The sequence below is a fragment of the Paralichthys olivaceus genome, chromosome 3 (assembly GCF_024713975.1).
Source record: "Paralichthys olivaceus isolate ysfri-2021 chromosome 3, ASM2471397v2, whole genome shotgun sequence".
Lineage (NCBI taxonomy): Eukaryota > Metazoa > Chordata > Actinopteri > Pleuronectiformes > Paralichthyidae > Paralichthys > Paralichthys olivaceus.
Window position 1 is genome coordinate 18,201,726 of NC_091095.1, and position 23,517 is coordinate 18,225,242.

The 23,517-nt window shown below is 39.5% G+C and overlaps 3 protein-coding genes across 7 annotated transcripts; 2 read left to right on the forward strand and 1 right to left on the reverse strand.

Annotated features, from left to right (window-relative positions):
- Positions 1-333: 333 nt before the first annotated feature.
- On the forward strand, positions 334-8,015 carry LOC109625392 (signal-transducing adaptor protein 2-like). The gene is made up of 13 exons (XM_069522306.1): positions 334-536; positions 2,436-2,507; positions 2,603-2,722; positions 2,805-2,861; positions 3,006-3,154; positions 3,827-3,958; positions 4,131-4,200; positions 4,818-4,920; positions 5,250-5,339; positions 6,071-6,118; positions 6,229-6,264; positions 6,371-6,493; positions 7,154-8,015. The coding sequence occupies exons 1-13, from the start codon at positions 453-455 to the stop codon at positions 7,222-7,224; spliced, it is 1,155 nt and encodes a 384-aa protein (XP_069378407.1). The 5' UTR covers positions 334-452; the 3' UTR covers positions 7,225-8,015.
- fsd1 (fibronectin type III and SPRY domain containing 1) lies at positions 7,896-16,986 on the reverse strand. The gene is made up of 13 exons (XM_020080676.2): positions 16,853-16,986; positions 15,975-16,070; positions 15,710-15,841; positions 14,695-14,796; positions 14,423-14,445; positions 13,362-13,483; positions 11,692-11,901; positions 11,498-11,596; positions 11,262-11,409; positions 11,064-11,146; positions 10,655-10,906; positions 9,632-9,720; positions 7,896-9,550 (listed from the first exon to the last, which is right to left on the reverse strand). Exons 1-13 carry the CDS (start codon positions 16,865-16,867, stop codon positions 9,440-9,442), a joined length of 1,482 nt encoding a protein of 493 aa, XP_019936235.1. The 5' UTR covers positions 16,868-16,986; the 3' UTR covers positions 7,896-9,439.
- On the forward strand, positions 16,975-23,147 carry LOC109625459 (uncharacterized). 5 transcript variants are annotated; one of them, XM_020080681.2, is made up of 5 exons: positions 16,975-17,107; positions 19,449-19,790; positions 20,181-20,225; positions 20,509-20,625; positions 22,663-23,147. In XM_020080681.2, the coding sequence occupies exons 1-5, from the start codon at positions 17,095-17,097 to the stop codon at positions 22,827-22,829; spliced, it is 684 nt and encodes a 227-aa protein (XP_019936240.2). In that variant the 5' UTR covers positions 16,975-17,094; the 3' UTR covers positions 22,830-23,147. The 5 variants fall into 5 exon arrangements, with proteins under 5 accessions (XP_019936240.2, XP_019936241.2, XP_019936239.2 ...); XM_020080680.2 differs by lacking the exon at positions 16,975-17,107 and adding an exon at positions 19,091-19,246; XM_069522308.1 differs by lacking the exon at positions 16,975-17,107 and adding an exon at positions 19,092-19,246 and having other exon boundaries at positions 22,666-23,147.
- Positions 23,148-23,517: the final 370 nt, after the last annotated feature.

Sequence of the window (23,517 nt, forward strand, 5' to 3'; positions counted from 1 at the left end):
TTTACCTTTTTGTTGAAAACAATTACCTCCTAGAAATACTACAGTATTTATAGCATCTCTGCTGGGCTCTACATTTAAAAACCAATCCAAATGAAGACTTGAGAGTCGGTCTAAATTAAACACAAGTTTCTCTAGTCAGTTTGAGTTCAGTCTTAATGATTATAAAACTATAAAGTAAGAAAAAGATCAGAGACGCTCTACACCATCCTTAGTTTCAGTGAGGCCTAAACAGACAGGTTATTTCCATCCTTCACGTCACAGGTACACTCACCTGTGGAAATTTCAAATAACATCCACCCACTTCACACACTGGCCAATCAGCATTCGGGCTGTCAAAGCAGCAGCAGGCACATAACCTCTTCCCTCTCAAGGAAACTTCAGTGAAGCAGAACCTGCTGAGGTGTTCATGGAAGAATCTACCAAACAGGTTGTTTTATAGCGAGCACCTTGACATGGCCAGGAGAGCAGGGCGACAGAGAGGCCAGCTGCCCACTTACTATGAGGGTTACCTGGAGAAGAGGTCGTTCAAAGACAAGGTAACTTCTCAGAGATATGTTATTGTCAACTGCAGGAGAGTCAGCACAGGTTGTCTTTGAATGTAGCATGCAACAGCTGAATGGATTGTGAACAGACACTTATTGTTATTGTTGATTTTTAAATTATTTCACATATAACTTTGTGTCTATTTTCTGTATTTTTTTTTGTTGTAAAGCTTTTTTATTAATGTTTGTATGGCTTAATGTCGATTATTAAGTCTGCTTCTAGCAATTTTTTACAATTATTTACATTGTCGCATAATAGTTAAAGTGACGGATGATGCAGCGATGAAAATAACTGAAAAATTCAAAACTTACTAAGTTACTTTTAAGCCTAAAGATTGTATGTTGATCCTGAAATGTAGACTGAAGTGTTTTGTCAAAGATAGTGTGGTTTAATGACCGTAAGGTCTGCATGTATCAGATTTTTCTAATCCATCTATCTTTTTTGATTTTGACATGTGATGTCTTCAGATTGTTTGTTTTATTCATTCAACATAAAAAAAAACCTGATGCTTTGTATATCTTCATATGAGACAAAGAAAAGTATGAAAGCTGGGTATCCCAACAATGTGCAGTATAGTTGCCAGGGAAGTGCTTAACACTTCTGTCAACTTTCATACTTTTTATATGTCAGAGCCATTCATCACCTGTTGACAGACTGTGTGTGTGTGTGTGCGCGCGTGCCTGCCTGCCCTCATGTTGACTTTATCGGAGTAGTTTTACTCTTTCATTCACCCACACCAGCTTGTTCTCAATCTCAACATTACAATACTGTACAGTAACAGTGTAAGACATTTTTAATAGTTACTAACCACTGAACCAGTGCAGTGGTCTACACCGTGAACAGTCCTTGCTAAATGCCGGTGAAGTGTTGTTTTCTCTGGGCGTAGCAGCCTGTCATTATGTAGTTTCTTGTAAGTTATGTGGACTTTGTCTTCTGCAGACTATGAGCAACGTTTCCGCGTCTCTGACTGGTCTGACTGCTTTTTTGACCCCTCTGTGCCATGAGGATTTGAGTGAGCTTGAACCTGACAGAAAAGTAAAGAAACAAACTGGCAAGGCAGGCTTTACAAATAAGAAATCCTCTGGGTTGTTCTGCTGTCATCACTGATAAGACACTCTACACTTTCAGATGAAAGCTCATGAAATTACAGGGGGGAAGGATTTATCCAAATTTACACTTTAGGTGTGTATACTTAATGAAAGCAGGGCAGCTCAGTTACATCAGGGGATTTGTTTGTGACTAAATTGGGACCATCCTCTGTGCAAACTTACAGTAATAAATACTGGACTGGAAAGTTGTTGGATTACTTGTACCACACAGCGCTGGCGGCATTGTGCCCTGAGACAGACAATGGTGATCTTTAATTATGATTCATGCCAAATTCACACTTACACTCCCACAAATTAATCCAGTGATACAGTTATTAGCAACTCAGGATGAAGCATTAAATGTGGTGACAAACTCTTGACTCATCAAGTCAAATCCAAGAACAGATTCAGTGTCCAAACATTTGGCAATTATTTCTAAGATGTACTTATCAGATTGTCATGACAAAGAGGTGTAATTGATGCTGGCTATTTTACAGTTAAACCATACATTTTATTATAAATAAATGTAGGTAAACACAAATACAATCAAATATAAAGCCATTAAATTAGGAAATAATAATTTCAATGTAAAATGTAAACATAAATGCATATCTTTTCATGATTGCTTACTCTGTAAAATGTATGTTTTCATATTGTCTCCTTCCTGCAAACATAAACACCAATATGTTTTTGAGAGGCTGATATCTGCCAATATTTATCAGCTGACCAATGTCCGTTTCGATATTTTTCTGTGTCTGATGTGTTATTTTTTTACTCAGTATGTTTCAATGTGTGTTTGTGCAGACGTCCCGGAACCTGTGGACCTGCCTGTGTGGAAACATGCTTTACTTCTTCAATGACAAGAGAGACGCTGATGTAAGTTATTTGGGTTAATCAATGAATAACAGGATTATGGTTTTTTCACTAGAAAATTCTATATTGAGCCAACCCTTGTGTGTGTGTTTCATCAGTACATAGAGAAACTGAATCTCAGTGGAACGATCTCAGTAAAAGACGACAGCAGCCAGGATCGTAACCTGGACGCAGCCAGACTCATCCTCATGTTGCCAGATGGAAATATCAAATTCACTGTGAGGGAACATTAAGGAAATATCCTGTTCATCACTTTTATTTTATTTCCTGTTTATTCACAGTTTGTTAATGTCTCTACAGGCTCCGAATACAGAGGCTCGTGAGTTGTGGAAGGGCTATATCCTCTCTGTGTCTCAGGTCTGTGATGCATAACATTTAATGAACATTTTCTCATCTTCAATCATGTTTAAATGGTTGAAGTTGGGTTGGATGAGACTTAAGATAGTTGGGTGCATTTGTATCACATGACTAACAAGAGACAAACTGTGTGTTTCCCTGCAGCTGTCAGTGCCCTCCTCCCTCAACCTGCTACCAGGTCAGTTCCACATGCTGCAGGAGGCAGTGGAGAAGGAGAAGGAGAGATTAAAATGTGTCGCTCCACCTGAGGTCACCTCCAATTACTACATCAACCTCGAAGTAGAGTTACCACCGTGAGTACACAGACTCCATGAGCTGATGTTAGTGGTGATTTTCTAATATAATAGCCATTTTAAAGAGCTGATACCAGGATTAAAACATGATTAAATTAATATCTGAAGAGAGAATTGTGAAATTGAAAAGGTCTTTATGGGTCTGACAATATTTGATTTCCTTCCAATGTGCCTCTCCTAAATTCTGTAACTTACTTACTACAAAACATACAAAAGGTACATATAAAGTTAAAATGACAAAATATATAATGTAAGCATACTGGTAAAACATTAATAATTCACTTAAACTCTTATTTGCATTCTCATGAAAATGTGTGAGGTTTTTCCTGTGGTTTTTCCAAATATTCAATGAATCAATACATGACTTGAATTAATCAGGGAATGTAGAGTCAACCTCAATGAATCAAACTCATAGAAAAAGTAAAAGTAAAAAATCTTAAATGAAGGTGTTTTAAATCTTTGATTGCTCTTTGTGAATTCAGTTTTTATTCATGTTTGAGCATCAAAAATAAATCTACAGACTGCGAGTACATATATACCTTAGATCGTATGTAGGTTTTAATTCACACTTACTTCACATACGTACAATCTGCCTGGGAGTTCTTGTGAACCGCTTTTTATTGATCTCAGTTTTAGATGAGTGATGTTTTTCCTTTCGTCTCATCTCTGCAGTTGTTACCACAGCGTGTCTCGTCTGGAGGCAGAGCTGCTGCTTGAGAAAGAGTGCAAGAGAGGAAACCTGCTCATGAGGCCTGGAAGTGACGGAAACTCCTTCGCTATCACCACCAGACAAGACCATAACGGGTACACGCACACACACACACACACACACACACACACGCGCACACACACACACACACACACACACACACACACTGCAGTTTGTCATTCATAGACCTAGACAGTTTGTAAACTTTTCAATTGTTAATTTGTTTCCTCTGTTTTTTGACTGACTTTTTGACTCTTTCTCCTTCAGTGCTATATTCAGTCACTACCGTGTGACTCCTAAACATGAAGGGGGCTTTTCTATTGATGTGGACAATCCTGTAAGTGTTTCTACCGCCCCTCTGCTCTCTGCAGTGTTAGTGTTGCAGTTGATATTGACAGTTGCCCTTGAGTAAAATGGAAAATAAAGTAGCCTGACGTTGCCTTTTTGTAATGTTATATCTGCTTATCTAAATGAGCTTTAGCAATGCCAAACATTTGACAGGGAAGTAAAGTAACAAATGAACCAGTTGTATTTTTCTATAGGGCTTTATCATAGATCTTAAGTAACGCTGCATATTTGACCTGCTGGCAAAGAAGTGGATTATTATTGGCAAAAACAGTGGAGCAATGAAAATACAATGTGACAATACTTCACAGAGAACAGTGTGAATGCAGCAGATGTGATGCTGCTGCCACTGTCACTTTTATGACTCTCTGCTGATATAAAGTTATGCATGTTTATGTGTGTGTGCACGTGCAGTGGAAGGGTGTTTCCAAACAAGTTTTCCTTCTTACCACTAATTACTAATGAAACATTTTCAATCATTGATGAAGTTGGCAAGAACGTGAACACACGTTGTGGTTAATGACGCTTTATCTGTGTAGTGATACCAGGGTCAGAGCCGTTTTGTTGCATGTGCTGAATGTTATTGAGAAAAAGCTGCTCCCTGTGCAGGTTCCCTGCGGCACACTGCGAGATGTGATCAACTACTTGGTGGAAACAACTGATCGAGCTCTGTCTCCGCTCATCATCGAGGAACAGTATGAGAAAAACATCTGTATGTACAACTACAAACTCACTCAGGTTCACTTGACTGTGCAATACTCATTCCTATCTGTGCAATTCAATGACTAATGTGCAATCTGGTTATACTGTATACATCCTGCTGTATATATACCCTATATATTATTTCTATTCCATCTATATTTGTATATTTCCTTGTGTTCATATTGCACTTAATTATAAAATGTTTGACTGTCCTCTTTGCTTCTGCAACACAGCACATTTCCTCAATGTCATTGAGTAATAAAGGATTATCTTATCTTATCTTATCTCCATTCACCAAAGATTTAAGTTGTGGCTTTTCTTTTTTTTTTTTTTTTACAGTTTTTATTCGGTCTGACAATGAAAATGGAGAAAAAAGTGTTCAGCAGGCTTTGTCAAAGCTAAAGGTGCCAACTTTGCCACCAAAACCAGGTACTGTGTCAACTTAAAAAGAATAATACGCATAGTACCTACAAATAATAAAAAATAATACATTGTCAAAAAAACACAAGCACCAACACACACTCAGCCACTCAACTGTTTGTCAGACCTGTTTTCTGTGGTTCAGGTTAACAGACGAGGAAATTCCTTCCCTACAAAAGGGTTCACCTTGGAATCTTTTAACAATAGTGTTGTATAATCTTCTATTTTACATTATAAACCCTCTCTGTTTGATTAATTCACTTTGTGGTTGTACTTAAAATAAATATTCCAGTTATCACGTAGAGGTACGATTGCCACACAATCACTCATGTTTTCTTGTTAATCAAGCAGGAACAAATACCTCTCCAGAGTTTTTGTTCCGCTCTGGACTTGATTCAAGCAGACAAACAAATGAGAAGTCTGTGTGAGACTTTCTCCACAGGTGGCATTTGTGTAGTGGTTGTGGTTGAACCAACATGGTGGATCAACCGACAAACAGAAATATCCATCCCTAGAGCCACAGCATGTGCACTATAAATCTTGTTATCCTGTATTTTACTTTATATGCTTTTCTCTAAATGCTCATTTTCAAAAACCACATACAACCAGTTGACTTCAGAGCAGCCTGATAGTTTAGGGTTAGGTGATTTCACTGTGACAGCACTTGTTGTTTACCATATTAGATTTGATATCCACCCTATCATAATCAATTATTAATAATAACATGTTTTGTTTTGCAGTTTATTTAAAAGTACAGACTCCTGAACAAGCACCAGCGCCAGTTGAGTGTGAGTTTAACTCTGCCAGTCAGTCTCTTTTATTTATTTTTCTGTCTTGCAAACTAGTATGACTCCATTTTTTTCATGGCTGCCGCTTATGTATGTCTCTGTTCAAACAGTGAAGGTGAGAGAGCAGCCAGCTGTCCCTCTGCCAGGTATGTCCCTTTTTCTTATTGCTCTATCTCACAATCCATTTATCTGCCGCGTGACTGAAGTCCCACTTGATTTTGAATCCTGTTGTTTTGTTTTTGTTTCCCATAGAGCTAACGAAACTTTCCAACCCCAAACCACCAGTTCCTGCTCCTCGCAAATTGACCCTGAATACTTCAGCCTCCTCAACAAGAGATCTGAGGGGGAGAAGCCACACAGACCCTCTAGGACAGAGTGAGTCCACATGAAGACATTTACCAACTTTACACAGATGCATCTGTAGGTTCAATTCATAATATTTAAACTGCACACCAGCAGCAGGACAAGCAGAGTGTTATTTTTGCCCATGTCTGTGTGTGTAGAAAATGACTCAACAATGCATGAAAGGATTTTCACCAAACTTACTGGGGATATTACTTGGGGGGGTAACTGCAGATGATTAACTTTTACAGCTAATAGGTCAAAGGTCAGACCGATTAACCATAATCAGAAAAAATTATTTTCCAAGCTATCTCTGTTAAAATAATAAAAAATAAAGTTCTAAAGCTCATGTTGATAATAAAATGATTCTCCAACACATCACGTTGTGCAAGTGACATCATGAAGAAATCACAATGAAGTCAGAAAATGATGTCATGCAATGTATTTGTATTGTAGGTATTTCTGCATCATATAGACACGTCCTAAAGCTTGTATAGATTGAAATATTATCGTGACATTACAGGAATGACATCATCGTGACCTCACTATGAAGCCAGAAAATTATACATACAAGTATTAATACCTTAACTTTTGCAACAAGTAAGATTAGAAACATCTTTTTTAGATGAAAATTTGGTTGATTTGATTGACTATTAAAGCGCGTCATCTGAAATGCTCGGTTTTCTCTCGTAGCGATATCAGAGCTGAAACTCAAGTTTGAGCAGAAGGCAAAGTGTGAGAAGTTTCCTGGTGGGAGTCTCTGAACGCCTTCACTCACACGAAAAAGGAGCCACCTCCCAGTCTGTCCCTGCACGACGAACTGATACGGGGGAACAGAGAAACGGTGTTTCCACATGAATGACTTCGTCCTCTTGTGCATCGAGGTTCTGCTCCTCCTCTTCCTACTTCTCGCTAGCTGCCTGTCAGCAGAGAGGCCTCTCTGAAGATTTACACTTTATTGATTCACCCTTTTCCAACAAGCATTAGCAAATGAATGGACTGTAAAGAGGCATGTACCTGTCACATTATCTTCACGTTATTTTCCTTATCAGTGTTGTTTTTTAGTTACTTCTTTAAAAGTGCCATTATCATGTGCAATTTCATATTTTTTTCAAACAACTACGAACAGGATGTTCTGTCTGGTTGGCATGTGATGTTTATATGTAAATACATGCATAGTGTTTCTCTCGAAATGACTGTCTCTTTGTATAAGCCACGAGTGAAGGAAGAGATGAGCTGCTCATTACAGTTCATTATGTAAGTGAATAGTTCATCAGTGAAATCAAACTCATTTTCAGAACAAGTGATTTTAAAATGTGCGAGGCAGAAGTTGGAAATAATCAGGCTGTTTCCAATCTCCTGTAGCTGCTCTACTTTTTTGTTGCACCTCTTTTTAATGCTTTACTTTCCTCGTTTAAAAGATGAAGTCTATGAGCAAAGTGATCTCACTCCTTTATTACCTCAATAGCTGATACATTATAGTGGAAAATTCAAAGTATTTACAATAAACTGTGACATTTTGTCCACATGTGAAATAAAGGTAACATAAATCTCAGCTGGACGCTTCTTAAAACATTGCAGGCTACACTTATTCAGGAGATGCATTCAGGGGAACAAAGAGCAATAGGGCAAAGTGACACTTTTACCATGTGTTGTATGACGTGGACGCTACTCAGAGTGCACAAATAAGGACTTCAAACATCAGTAAACAATTTCCAGAGGCCACCACTTTCATTTCTATCCCTGGTGGATCCTAAACCTTGCTTATCCTCACACCAGAGTAAGTTAGCTGTAGCTACTGGCAAGCTATTTGTTATTGTGTGACGACAGACACACCCACGACTCATAAGCTGGATCTCTCTGCAGATTTAGTGGTGTTATTAGGTACAGACACATACATACTATACATACAAGTATTAGGGTGCAAGTCAAGTGAATATAATGTATACAGTACAGTCATTTCCAAATTCCTGAAGCCGTGTCTGACGGCTCTGACTCCAAGTTAAGACATTAGCATGAGGAAAACCCCCTCGAACTCTGTCAGATGAAGCTCAACACTGACCCATTTAAAACTAAGAGAAGCTGAGCAGAAGGCTGAAGGATCCAGTAACTTACACTGATTGTGGGTCCTGACTACAAAATGAAATGTAGTAAATACTGATAAGTCTTCATGCCATTGCAAGAATTCAACTACAACATCCCTATAATGTGTGTTGTTCATTTCTCAAGATCTATTAGTTGCTGGAAAAGTTGAATAAATCCTGATTGAGTGATGAACTACATTCTACTGAGCAGCTCTGTCTAACAGCAGCTTGTTATTTGGGTTACATAGAGGCAGATTCAATAGATGATATTTACCACTAAGCTACAAGGTTATACTGACACTGACACAATACGTTGTTTTAAACTGAAATAGGGAGACCAGGTCTTGCAGTGAAATATCAGCATGAATGTACGGATTAGATAACCCGATCTGGCCATTCAGTTTGGAAATGACAAAGAAGGCACAGGGAGAGAGCAGGCAGGACAGGGCTGGACCCTGCACCTGCAGCTGGCTGCATGACAGTACAACTGATAGTTTTGGTGATGGAAAGACAGACAGGAAGGAAGGAAGGAAGGAAGAAAGGAAGGGCAGCGGCCAGCGCTAAATCTTTGCTCTAGCAGCAGTGGGACAGTGCTAATTGAATGTGTAGAGAGTGACAAACTAGTATGACTACACCTAATGTGCCCCAAGCAACCACAACAACCAGAGTCCCAAATATGAAGGATTATGTCACTGACGGCGCCGATGACTCACTTGTTCCCAAAACCACATGTTGTCATGCACAGACATGAGAAACAGGCTCAACCATCGCACTCCAGTGATGTAACTCTTCCATGATATGGTTTTGACAGGCGTCATGATGAGATGATGTTCTGCAGCGGGTGACAGTGATCAGATCGAGCTGGTGTAGCATCGAGCTGTCCGAGCTGATGGGTCTAGGTGAGGCTGGCGTTGGAGCTGCTGGTGCCACTGTTCTTCCTCTGACCGCTTTGCACCATGCTGGGAACCTGTAGGCCTGTCACTACTGAGAAACTGCCGTTCCACACCTGCAGGGGGCAGCAAAGTGACAGAGAGGTCACAGGATGATACTTTGAGGACACAGATGCTTCTAAAGCAACATTTCTCACCATGAAAGCAGGTATAACTGGCTGCGGGAACTTGGTTTTGAAGGTGTGCATCAGCTGCTTAGTTTTGGCGTTGTAGAAAGACAGAGCACCTGGAGAGAAAAAAGAAAGCAAATCCCACTCATGTACTTCAATAAAAAGGTAGGACAGCAACGAACATTTTTTTTTAATTGTTGATCTACCCGTCAATTACTTTTACAAATAATTAATTTGTTTATTTTACTTTATTGAATGTTTATATAAAAGGGCTTGGAGTGATGTCTTAAAATTAAATGAAAGGAGTTTTTCAACTGGTTATGAAACATTCTCATTTTAATATTGCTGCCTCTTTATGACCTACAATAGCAAATAAGAAAATCAGGGAGAAAATTGGCTTTTTCTATAAACTATTCTCAATGTCCGTGTTCGGGTGGATTACCCACAAAGCCAACAATCATACAGCAACAAAAAGATACACTATCTCATTGCTTTGCATCCTGCAAACAGCTGTGTGTCTTGTTTCACTCCTTCAAAAACAAATGTAGAGGTTTTTACAGCAGGAGAGGTGGAAATATCACCACTTTTGTCCACTCAGGCACCAGCTAAAATGAAAAGGTCCTTGTAGGGCTTTAATTTGCCTGATCAAAATCTGACTTTTTTTTAAAGTTTTGTATTTTTTGCCTGGTCAACCTTACAAAATATGCTTTTAACCTTCATCTGTTATTTTACTAGATGAATAAAACATTTTGAAACTTCCTTTTTGCAGTTGTCAAAGCTGTTGCTGAACAATATTCTAGCTACAGTGATAAAAAAATATCCTACACAGAATAATAAAACATAGACAAATAAATCATCTGCCTTGCAGAATTTTTAAGCAGCTTTGAAATGTAGTGCTATAACTAAAAATCTGTAATCTGTATTTTCTTTGTTCAGCATCAGTGAGTATTTCTGCTATGGAGAAAAAAACACTGAAACACCACAGTTCAACAGACCAGCAACGATTCTGTCTCTAATCAAACACCAACTGTGTGAATGTGATTATCTCACCTTCATCGTAGTTGACGTAGACTCCTATACTGCTTGGGATCGGACAGTCCAGGGTTCGAGCCTTGTTGTTGTGCTTGGCTGTGAGACTCTGCTGCAGCCAGTTGTTCAGATGGATGCACCAGGAGGCGCTGCTTTTCCCCAACTGGTCAAATCGGCCGAGGGTCCGCAGGGCCACCCCGACAGCAAAGGCTTTGCTCTCCTTGTCAAACCGCACTTCCCAGTACTGTTGGCCAGCGTCGATCATGGTGTCAGCTGTAAAGACACGAAAGCCCAGATACCTCAGGTCAGGAAGTACAGTATCAAAATTAAGTAGATTGACAGTTACACAACAATTTACATTTCAGATGTTTTGCTCCACTCGGTGAAGTTGAACCTCGAGCACTGAAAAAAAATAAATTATAATTCTTACCGAGCACTGTGTAGGACTCTGCTGTGAACCTGTCTCTGCCTGGACGGGCCGTCTGTGCTCTTTTAGGAGACATGAGAGCTGACCTGATTATAGACGAGTCAGAGGGTAGAGGCTCAAAGATATATATATTCCTGTGATTTATTCATAATGACATTATTGACACGGTTTCAGGACCTTGCAGTCATCATCCATACAAACCTGGCTGGAGAATGCATGGGGGAGTTGGTTCGGTTTTTCTCTTTGCGGATGTCCTGGATCTTTCCTCCGCTGCTGTCCCACTCCACACTCAAGTCCTCCACCTTTAGGTTCTGATGAGCCGAACCAGAGTCCAGCTTGAAGGTGAAGGCTGGAAACCAAGCAAGAGGCAAACTTTTGATTAACTTTTAAAAAGTCTTAAATGGTTGTGACCTGCTGTTTATGCCCTGTATTCTCACCATGAGTTTCTAGAGTGACTGGCTCAGAGAACTCTCCTGCCACGGCTTTGTTACACGCTCTCACTCTGAATGTCATGTACCTGGTGTCAAAGCGCAGACCTGAGAATAATGAAAAACAAGACTATAATTTATGAATCGGCTTCTTCAGAGTTCAAACAACAAATGCCAAAGGTCTCTTCACAGTTTGCTCGTACCCGTCAGTGTGTGCTCCAACTCTCGTATCCCCTCCACCACCATCCAGGGGTAGTCCTCTCTGATGCGTGGTGGACCCTCGTGGTTCGTCCGTCGATGTTCCAGTATGTAGTGGTCTATCTTACTGTCAGGCTCCTGTAAGGTCCATGCTACAGTCACTGTGTTGTCACACACCTGGCACTCTGACACCTGGATCTCTGGAGTGGCAGGAACTGAATGTGGAAGAGTAGAAACACCATTTCTGTTACGAGGGACAATGTACAAATGTAGGTTTAATTGTAACTCTTCCTTTCATTTGGTCTCTATGGTTCCCCATAGTGACATTGGTGGAAAAGATATTATTGTGTGCCACGTGTTAATAAGATCCATCCAAGAAGCATCTGCAGTTCAGTATACCTGGTATTGTCGGTGAATAGATTTGCATCTAGTGGCCACAGATAAACTATCACTCTATTAACTTATCAATTTAATAATATTTCTTCCGCTAATGTCCCCAGTGGGACTCTGTGGGGCTTTAACAGCTTCTGAAAAGAAAGAATCTGGCTCTTCAAGCTTTAACTTTCCTCATCGGCATAGAGCAGTTTTAGCTGAGCTTTTCAGCTGCTTGCAATGAGCTCGATACCTTCAGTAAATACATGAGCTGTAAAACCACACGAGCTCTCGAAAGAGGTTAACAAGTGTCATAGATCTGTCAACCAATCTCTGGCGTGTGGTTTCATTGCTCTGAGCGAAGCCTTACATGTGATTTGACTCATAAGTATATACAGTAAAATACCGATAATTACGTTTAAGTGGAAAATGTAAAAGTCAGTCTCACCAGCTGTCTGTGAGATGGTTTCTATTCTGACAGCTAATATAACATGAAAGTAAAACAAGTACCAGACTGACACACTGTGAATAATAGTACTGATTTAATACTAGAGATTTTACCTGCATTTATTGACTCCTCTTTAACTTTCAAATATCACAACCTACTCCATAGACTACAGTAAAAGTAAAGTAGTTCCAGCTAAAAGTAAAGTATCAAGAGTAAAAATACTGTAAAATGACCAGATTTTCTTGTTCATGTATTATATAACTAGATTTAAAGTAAAAAATTCTCTGTATCTTGAATTATAAGTAGTGTATATATTTATAAGTCTAAGGTGCAAAGATTGATCATCATCAATTGACTATCATCAATCACATTATACCACTGTATAAAAATCTGCCTAGTATTTGCAGCAATCAATTAACTGTAATGGATCAAAAAATATTTCCTTTTGAAATGCTGTAGCTTAAAGTATAAAGTAGCATGAGATGGAAATACATGGTATTTCATAAATAAAGAACAAGTACAACACTGATGTAAATCTACTTAGACACCTTTTCAGACATGAACTCTTTTCCAGAAAGGAGATCGTCTGGGTCAGAGAACAGAAAAATATCAAGCAAGGGCGTCTGGGTAGAGCATGCAGGATAAGACATATTGTTTACATGGGCTTACTGGGACATTATCCGGAAATTTTACTCTGGCCTTGCAGGAAAAGTTCCAGAAAATGTCCAGAGCAACTGACTTGGACATTTGTGTTCTCACATGCAGCCCCTCCAGATTTCAGTGCATGTCTGAAAGCAGCTTTATTTACAACATGCTGTCTACAAAAGTTCACTTTGTGATAAATGTGGAGCAGACCTGGCAGAAACTTGAGACCCTGCAACATCTCCCTCTCCTGGCTGAAATCCACCATCAGATGACTCATGATGTCACTGGCTTTAGCCTTCAGGGAGAGGCGAAAGGCCGGAGCCATTGTCACGCTGCAGACAAAGAGACGCACAGAAAGACACAAACACACGGGGTGGAGACGAGCATGGTGCATTATTCAACTACATCAGAGAAGGGAAAACAAATAGGTGATTCTAGTACAGCTCACTAAGAAAAGGCCACTAGCTACACTTCTGTTACTACCACTGGCCTCATCATCTTGGTCAACTCCTCCGCCCAGGTCACACTGGGTGCAAGTGCAGCGCGTGTCGGCTGTGTTGCTTATCTGCTGTTGTTCACACAAATAGCGCGTCTGCAGCTGCTACGTGACATTTCTGGTACAACTACTATTTGCTTAAATGAAAGTGGGTCAATGTACTCTACTAAATGTCAGGACTCCACAGTATGAAGAAAAAACAAAAGCCACAACAAAAAAAGTAAATGTCAATAGTGCTTTACAGTTTTTACTTTGTACAGGAAGTGATGCAAAAATGTATGTCTGAGAAATATTCAATACGTAGACATTGAAACTGTGGTGAAAGATCATTTTCATTTTCATGAATTTCATTTTGCTGTGAACCGCGCGCATGACACGTGGAGAAAATTGGCGTGACCCCCGATTCTCTTGAAGAGCAGCACAGATTAGACATGTCTCATGTGGGCAGTGTGGCCACTCTTATCCGATAACATGGGTGCCAAAATGAAAAGCAAGACTCCGCACACACACCGCTCACTTATGCACTGTGGCCCGGGCGTTAGGAAGCAGAACTAGAGAGGGAGAATTTATCCAGGGAGGGACTGACAGCGGATGGTACAGACTTTAGAGGACAGTGGGAAACCGAGACAAAAGAAAGCTTGTCCATGGTGCTTATTGTCTACAGAATGGATGTGGTGGCTACACGTTTGAACGGTTGCATGCTAGATGATGAGATAGCTCATTGGTTACAGGAGGCTATGACAAAAGGGAAGCAAGGGATGGCTGAGTACTATACCTATCCTTAATGTCTTTGGCCGCCTGGAGAGGAGAAGCAGAGGGAAAATGAAAGAGAGAGAAGAGATACGGAGCAAAGACAAATCTGAGTTGTAGCCCATCATGTTTTCATTTTACACAAAAAATGTGCAGGTGTTAAGATAACATGACATCAGAAGAAGCATGAATTCAATCATATATACGGACACTTGGGTTCATGGTCAATCATTAAAACATTCAGGGAGCAGGGGAACAGTGCAGCAGCACCACAGCAGCAGAGCATCGCTCAGTTACCTGAGTGAAACCGTCCGCTTCAGAGGAGCACAGTGTCTGATTGGCCAGCTCCAGCAGCTCCTCCGAACTCTCCAGGGCTTTGGAGCAGGCGCTCAGCTGACTCTAGGCAAAATATCACGTCACAGAGTCAAACATCTGCAAACTCACAGCCGTTTCTCTGCAGAATAATGGGACTATTATGCTCCCTGCACAGGCTTTGGTGTTAGCGGCATCATTTGAGAGTCATGGCTTTGTCCTGAGTCTGCAGAGATCAAGACTGTGAGAATATTTAAATATGACAATAACATATAAAACAGCTTATTTCACAGAAGATGACTTGAAACAGTTTTATAGTCATTCAGAATACTGACAAAAATCAGCCCTTTGGTGATTAAGTTCTAAAATCAACAATTCCAGAAATGACATGAACTCTCTTTAAACTATTTTACAATTTTTTTAAAATTTATTTTCAGTATTATGTCCACTGCCTTAATTCGTATTTGCATCATTGAGAAAGATCTACTACACAGAGACATTACAAATCGAGTATGGCGCCAAAACATTTCTCATAAAAAAAAGTCTAAAGAGTGATGGAAGTAGAGTTAAATAAAAACTGACATAATTAAAGCCTACCTAAAATACTCACAACATAGTGCTTGTTATTTTTTTTACAATATTTAAGATTTTTAAGGCCTTAGATTCAGATTATTGAGTTTAGAACGTCATAAGACCCTGCAGAAAACCCTGGTGTAAAATTATGTTATGTTTGATTCTGCAGTAAGGTTGGTGACATGTTCCGCCACAACAGCCTGATTTTAAGTTATTGCTTTAAAACCGCATTTTGGGTTTTCAGTCAGACACTAAAGCACATGATTCATTGGGTTCTCATGATATGTTCAGATATGTATGATAAGAGAAAAAGAAGGAAAAATAAAGCGCAGCTTGAGTAAATTCCAGATGTTTTTCAGGTTGTTCAAAATAACTGCATCTTACAAACATTCATAGTAATTGTAAAAACAGATACAGCAGTGAATACCTGTAGTTCGTAGGTGCGACTGGCTTTCTCCTGTTTGATGCGTGTCAGCATGGTTTCCTTCATCTGGTCCAGGACTGAGTGGAGGGCGGTGAACTCTGACTGCAGGTCGTCCTGCACCCGATTGGAGTTCGCCTGGTGTCAGAAGAAAATAAATTAAGTAAAAATGGGAAGTAGCCGTTTCACCTGAAAGCTGGATGAACACATGGACAGAGGACAGCTGCCAAACTGTGAATTAAATGGATCAAGGTTTTGTGTGACTTCGTACCTCCAAGTTGTCGAGGCTCTGTTTGAGCGTGCAAATGAAGTTTGAAATCTCCTCATTCTTCATGGCCAGCGTGTGGGTGATCTTACACAGAGATTCCTGAAGGAAAGATACAAAAATCCCATTTGTACATTTGATATTCTGTTGAATCAAATCCTTTCAGAGCTTTAAAGCAAAGCGTGCACAGTTAAACATCTCCATCGGTCGCCTCAGATCCTGCAGCACAGAGGATTGAATGGCTCCAGGTTTGTCTCCCACACTGAACCAGATGAGCTGAGGTGCAGCTGATCATAAAGGACACGAGCAGCTTTGGGCTCTGATCTCCTTTATGCACATGATCACATGTGTTCTTCAGATGGGATCAGAGGGGACTAGCTTCTGAGCACAGGGAGGACACTTCACGGGCGGAAGGATGTGCATCCATAATTCAATAATGCGGCTCCACTGGACTGAACAGCCCACTGCAAGAGGACTAGATGGATTATTAACCGAACTACACCTCTGATATATTACATCACTGATCACATCCACTCTCACGCTGCTGAGTCACAGTGAAACATCTCATTCATACGGGAGAACTGTGTAATGTTTATTGATGCGAGAGGACCCGCACCGAGGCCCCCGGTCCTGTCCGGTCCGCCGCCGCTGCTGCACCGACACACCGATAACAAAGTCGTCGAGGGCGCGGACATGATAAACCTTCCCCCGCACAGAGTCGTAGCAATGTAAACGACACGGCGGTGAAACACGAGCTGCTCCCACGTCCACAAACTCCCCGGGTTTCTGCAGCGTCTCCCCCCCGCTTCCTTTGTAACACTACGCCCTGAAACAGGCTGCTTCTCCCCCCATCACAGACACCTGTTCCTCGGGCTCCGGCTCACCTTCTGGTCGCCCATCTCGCCACCCCGATGCTCCGGCGCCGCTGGAGCCGCAAACGCCACCGCTGCTCCTCCTCTGTGCGCCGGTTCCCTCGGTTTATTCGCGCGGCGGAGCTGGTGCTGATGCTGCCGGGGAGAGACGCATCTCTCGGACGGACACCAACCACCAACGCCTCTGGGCCGTAGTGCCTAGAGCGCATGCGGCAGAGGAGGATTCTGGGTAATGGCGTTTGTGTGGCGAAGCGATGCTGCTTTCAGGTACTGTCGGAGAGATCGCCTGACAGTCATTACTTAATTGATGTCACAATTAAAGCTTCAGCGTGTAGAATTTAGTGATATCTAGTGGTGAAGTTGAATGTTGCATTGGAATACCCCTCACCTCGCCCGCCCCTTCCAAACATGATATATAAAAACTAAAAAGGTGTTTTAGTTTGTCCAGTTTGGACGACTGTAAAAAAAACATGGTGGCCTCCGTAGAGAGGACCCACTCCTGATGTAAATATAAAGTGTTGAAATATGAAAGGCCCTTTCTACAACAATTTGCACAATTTAAATGATTTCAAACAAGTGGAATCATCAATCTGATTATTTTATGTTCAATTTCTTCCAATAGACCCCTTTCCCCTAAATCTTACACACTGGACCTTCAATGAGTTTTTGGTTAAATTGCAGAATAAGCTAATGATGGATGCAAATTGGCAGAAAATAAATACCACACAGAAGGGCTTTCATTTTGTCAGGTCAATGAATAAATGAATGAATGAGTAAATACTTAATTAATAAATAACGTTCAAATTCAAAGATTCAAAGATTTTTATTGTCAAATACACATGAGAACACACATTCCCCTGGAATTGAAATTCTTGTGCTGTCCTTTCTTGAATACCAGCCGACCAAAATTTACATGAAAATACAATATTTACATAAAATACAATAAGAATATGAAACATGTTTAAAAGTTAGGCAAAAACAAGGCGAATGAGGTGAATAAGGTGAGGATTGTGCAAAACTGAGCAGTGCAAATTGAACATTAACAGTGAAAAATTTAATAAAATGTATGCAATATACATGTAAACAGTACAAATGGAAATACTATATGTTAAAGTGCAATAGTATGGGGAAAAAAACACAAACACACAAAATTCAATCAAAAATAAGAGAAAAATACTATTTAGTTTATTATTGTAAACAGACTTAAACATTTTCAACAACTCACTTCATTCACTTTAATTTTTCACTAAACTTAACTTCCTTAACTTCTGTGGTTGTTAAAATCACCAACCTTTGTCATTAGCTACATAGAATTTTTATTCATATGCTTCTAGCCTATTACAAAAACAAAACGACAAAGCCGTAATTTTGAAAATAATGAGCCAAAACCATTTGCACATAAAACATTCCAAAACAAGTGAAGGTGCCATATTGATACGTTACATTTCAGTCAAATCTATGTAAACTACAGTCATACAACCAACCAAACAAAGATTTAATTCCATTTCTTTCATCCCAGACAGTACCCACTTTCAAGATCACGAGGTTGAGGATTCATAGGAAATACACCACCTGTAAAGTCAGCTGTTTTTTCATCTTCACTGTTCACTATCATATGACTATCATGAACAAACAATTCACAGTTACTTATTATTATATTGGTACTTTATTTGACTTAATGAACATTTGTGTCAGATATCATTGTAAATTAGTGGAACTGTTTTTTAATACTGTGAAATGTGAAATGTCAGAAACTCAGAGGTCATTGTGTTTTCAAAGCTCTTATCATCTCATCCTGCATGAAACTATAATTCTTTGTCTCTCACCCCCGATGTCTCTTGAGTTGTTAGTTAGTAGGTTGTGACTGAAGATCATTATGTTATAACAACCATAGTTGTGTCTTGTCACAGGAAGCCAGGTTCTACTTCTACTACTCCAAAACCCAAACCAAAACCCACAGGGGTTTCACAATCCCCCTCATATTGTCACTGTGCTCCATGCTTGTCTTTTTTATTATTTGACAATGTTCAGCAAGTCAACACATAAGTCTGTATCTCATTTGAAACCACTGTGCAGAAGTGTGCAGAAGTGTGCAGGATGTACATTTTTAGCAATGGCATAGCAGTAGGCCCCTCTGATGTCTTTAAATTAAGACAATATGTCATAACAAGAATTGAAGCCCTCACAGAAAAGGCAAGCAAGCAGGGCCACCTCCACTTCAGCCTATTGCTTTTCACTTCCTGTCTCAACCTTATCCCACCTACACACACTTTCAGAGAAACAAGTTCTGAGAGAAGTGAAGACAGTCAGGCGACACAGATAGGATTAGCTTGTGAGAAGAGAAACACATCTCTTGCGATAAGATGGAAAAGTGGCTGAAACAGTCGACTTTGGTGCTGCTCACAGGTGAGACCATATAGACTGTTTCTAAAGAGACTATTGCAATAATGAAAGAACAGACTGGAATTTCACATGTGTAGAGTTACGGAAACATCTTCCTGTTTTTAATTAGTGTTACTGAACATTATATATTATTATAATACTGATCTATCTATCTATCTATCTATCTATCTATCTATCTATCTATCTATCTATCTATCTATCACAGTGGCAGTCATGGTGGTCTCAGGTAAAGTATATGTGAATCTGGATAAAAAACAGAAAGTGGACGTTCCTTTTGGTTCCTCCCTGACTCTGCACTGCTGTTTGGGGCTGACGGATGAGGATCAGAGGTTTCGAGTGCGGTGGTCCTTTATTTCTTCTGAATCTGCAAACAACAAGTCAATAAACATTTCTGAGGGGACATTTTCTCGGAACTCCTCGGATGAATGGCGAAACCTAATTTTATCAGATGTTACCCGCAACAACAGTGGACGGTACTTTTGTGAAATCATGGTGGATATTCCCAAAATTAGCTCTAATAAGAGCAAGGAAACACAAGTAGTTATTGGTAAGTATGTGCAGTATGCAAACATTAAATAAATGGTTTATGGCACAATACACTGTGGTTGTAAGCAGGTGTAAAGACATTTTAAGTGCATAAATGTACTGTGTTTGTCAATGTTGTCACAATAACTTCTCCTAAATCTATTTGATATTTTTGGTCTCCACAGCGGACACATTAGAAAAACAGTTTTACCTGCTTGCAACTGTAATGTAGAGGAAAATAAACCATTTTATATATTTATGTGCTTCTTAGAAATGCTACTTAACGTCTTGCTATATAGCCTGTTATGACAAAACATGATATCATGAATGTATTCATAATAATGTGATTACTCTGACTCACTATTATTTAAGCAATGTTTGTTGAAGTATTATTTTGTTTCCTCTGTGACAGTGAAGAGCTTAATGGAGGCTACAGTGTACCCGTCACTAGTGACTAGTAAGCAAGCTGTGTGTGTGTGTGTGTACTTGTACTTGTACTTGTACTTGTACTTATCTATATTATCTATGTAAGGACAATTTTGAGCTTATACCTTACGGAGGAACATTTTGGAAAAGTAAAGACATTTTGGCGACCCTTACTTTTCAAATTGGCTGTTTAAGGGGTTAAGACTATTTTGGTTGTTAGAAAGTGTTGATTCTCAGGTTTTAACTTCAGTTGTCCATCCGTCTAATGGAGGATTATTTTTTGCACTTCTTCTTTCAACACATCCTGTGATCAGACGACCCTACACCCATTGACTGGTGGATGTGGATCCTGTTGGGGATATCGACTTTCATCCTGATCATCCTGCTGGTCATATGTGCAATGATGAGAAGGAGATGCCACAGACGCAGAGGTACACCTCTTCCTTTTCAGTTCGAAAGCTCGGACAGTTATTTGGACATATAATGACACAACGGCAAACATCAACTGTGGATTGTAGATGTGTTCTGTGGACAAGAGAAGCTGTAGGACTGTGATGGAAGACATTGTGCGAAAAAAGTACAACATGAGACAAATAATATCACGGAAAACTTTGCAAGACCCAATCAGTTCAAAGCTGCTTTAAGATCTGGTTCACTGCAATTAAATTGAATTTAACAAGAAAAAACTATTGTGTAAGATTTAGGTGAAAGGGATCTATTGGCAGAAATTTAATGTAGAATAATTTTCATGATGCTTTCACTAGTTTATTTTATCTAAATTGAATGAATTGTAGGATTCTTTACCCCAGAAAAGGCCTTTTATTTTTGAATACTTTATATTTACATTGAGGGGACCCTCTCTACGGAGGCTGCCATGTTTATTACATTAGTCCAGACTGGACAAACTAAACACCTTTTGAGTTTTTATAACAATTAAAGGCTACCACAGTTTCTTTTTCAAGTTTGGAAGGAGAGGGTGAGGTGAGGGGTGTTCAGCTACAACATGAAACTTCAACACTAGATATCACAAAATTCTATACACTGTACATTTTATATTTAAATTCATGTATTTCTGACTGTTAGAACAGAAGAGAGAGTGAGCACTGCTCATATGATAGCAAGTGTTTACATCTGCACAAGCTCTGGAGGCAAAGTAACCAAGGATGTTCAGGTTAATAGCACAGCTATGGGGATCTTAACATTTCATCTTCAGATGTAGGACAGCTCTGACTGTCTGTCATCTCCTGTGTGGTTTTAGCAAAAATGCACAAAGACCCGAAACAAGACGAGGGGCGCCTTTGCAGACAGACCTCAGTGCAGGAGCTGCATATCTAAGATTTGGTTGGACCAGTACTGAGAATATCAGCTACTTGCAGAAGTAATCTACCTAATCGAAAAATCTACCCACACTGTAGTGTGATAAAGAAAAATTATATAATATATATCTCATAGATTAAATCTATAACTGACATATAAAATTAATTTAGATGTAGAGTTTTGCTGAATGATTTGCTTTTTAAATGTGAGCTTCTTTTGTCCAAAGCCCTTAAAGTTGCATCTCACTTTTCCAACACTAAGAGTGTTAAATGACACCTACTACCATTGGACATGTTAACGGTTAGATTCCAGCAACCCATCGGCCATTATGTCTCAAAGACATTTACACCACAGATGACTAAAATGGATCTGTGTATAGATACAAAGATTACATCTGTGGTTTGGCAGAAGAAGAGAAAGTCTGTCAGGCCAGGAAGTTAATAAATAACATATAAGAGTTTGGCTGGCAGAGACTATGGACAACCGTGATATCTGATAATTAAGTGACTGGACAAACTTTTAAGTTTTAATTTATTCAATAATATAAATACATATTTTCTGATGGATTTCAGACATGACAGATGTTGGGCCTGAATATTATATGTCATTGTACTTGAAATTTGCTCCAGTATAAAAAATGAATATTTATTAATACACAAGCAACTAGATGTTGTGACAGTAGATTATTAAATCCAAACTCTTTACATGACAGTGCCTATTTTAAAAAGAAACAATATAAAACTAGTGACCCAGAAAATTATAGGTTATTTGACTTAAGAACATTGTTCTTCACATACCAGGTTTTTTGATGGAAATAAATCGGTTTGTTTCAACTTTAAAAGGTCAAACTTACTCTCCTCATCAGTCTTCTTGCCTGTTTCAGTGAAATTCCACGTAAGGCCGACTGGTGAGTTGGCCGTGATACAGTATTCCATCACATGGGACCTAAACAGGAAACCAGTTTTGGGAGGGTATTTGACCTTGTTCAAAGGAACTAAGTCAAGAAGCAGAATCTTAGTCAAACAGAAAACATCACGATGAAACAAAATGAAATTTAACATGGTATACGGCATATTTGATTAATACATTTACTTGCAACCCAGCTCCTGGAACTCGTCCTATGTTCATGGTGCTTTTACTGTTTAATCCAGCAGAAGATCAAATCTATGCCAACACTCATCCTGTGCCCAACAAGCAGCCGTCGCCTCGGCCTCGTCAGCCTGTGAACAGCCTGAAGAAACATCCGTCCTCTGAAAACTTCTGGACCCCGGGGACCAACAGGACATATGCCAACGGTAAATGGAGGCAAAAACAGTGAGAAGGTCATGGAGCTTTTTCCTTAAACGGAACATTTGCATGTAATGTTGATTCATTTCTTTCTAGTACAACCTATTCAGTAATAAAAAGCTATACGCCACTAGATGGCAGATGGTGCATTCTGTAAACTTAAAACATTATTTTTCTTTTCCTTTATTTTTGAACAACTTTGAATATCTTTAATGTTGCCAGTAATAATAGATTTGTATTCTAAATAAGTGCTATTTTTAGTGTAAATTAAGTAGTGATGGGAATTAAATGTTTTTATGCGTTAAGTTCTGCTTGTTTTTATATTAAAGTTTAAGATGTTAAACATGTAGTTTTCTTGTTATGTAGTTTGTAATTTTGAACGTGTGATTGATTTCCTCTTATAATAGGCCCGCTATGATTTAATTTAAACACACACACACACACACACACACACACACACACACACACACACACACACACACAAACACACACACACACACTCCATGACTTCAGAGGACAACTTCCCAAACCCTAAGCCCTTACCCCAACCTTAACACTAACCTTATCTTAACCTAAACCTTAACCTAATCTTAAAACATGTCTGCACTTTAAACTTTAGAAATTAAAGATATGGGGACTTTTTGTCCCCGTAAGGAAGACAAATCCCAATAATGTGTAGAGCGATTTAGGTCCCTACAACATGAGTAACTCACAGACGA

Bases quoted from the DNA above. Each gene is read 5' to 3' on its own strand.
- fsd1 (XM_020080676.2), bottom strand. The intron at 10,907-11,063 runs GTAAGAATTATA...GTGTCTTTACAG, and splicing joins AGAGTCCTACACAGTGCTCG to CTGACACCATGATCGACGCT. The intron at 9,551-9,631 runs GTGAGAAATGTT...TGCCCCCTGCAG, and splicing joins CAGTTATACCTGCTTTCATG to GTGTGGAACGGCAGTTTCTC.
- LOC109625459 (XM_020080680.2), top strand. From the start codon at position 19,204: ATGGAAAAGTGGCTGAAACAGTCGACTTTGGTGCTGCTCACAG. The intron at 20,226-20,508 runs GTAAGCAAGCTG...TCCTGTGATCAG, and splicing joins GTACCCGTCACTAGTGACTA to ACGACCCTACACCCATTGAC. The intron at 20,626-22,662 runs GTACACCTCTTC...TGTTTAATCCAG, and splicing joins GAGATGCCACAGACGCAGAG to CAGAAGATCAAATCTATGCC.
- LOC109625392 (XM_069522306.1), top strand. From the start codon at position 453: ATGGCCAGGAGAGCAGGGCGACAGAGAGGCCAGCTGCCCACTTACTAT. The intron at 5,340-6,070 runs GTACTGTGTCAA...TTTGTTTTGCAG, and splicing joins AACTTTGCCACCAAAACCAG to TTTATTTAAAAGTACAGACT. The intron at 6,119-6,228 runs GTGAGTTTAACT...CTGTTCAAACAG, and splicing joins AGCACCAGCGCCAGTTGAGT to TGAAGGTGAGAGAGCAGCCA.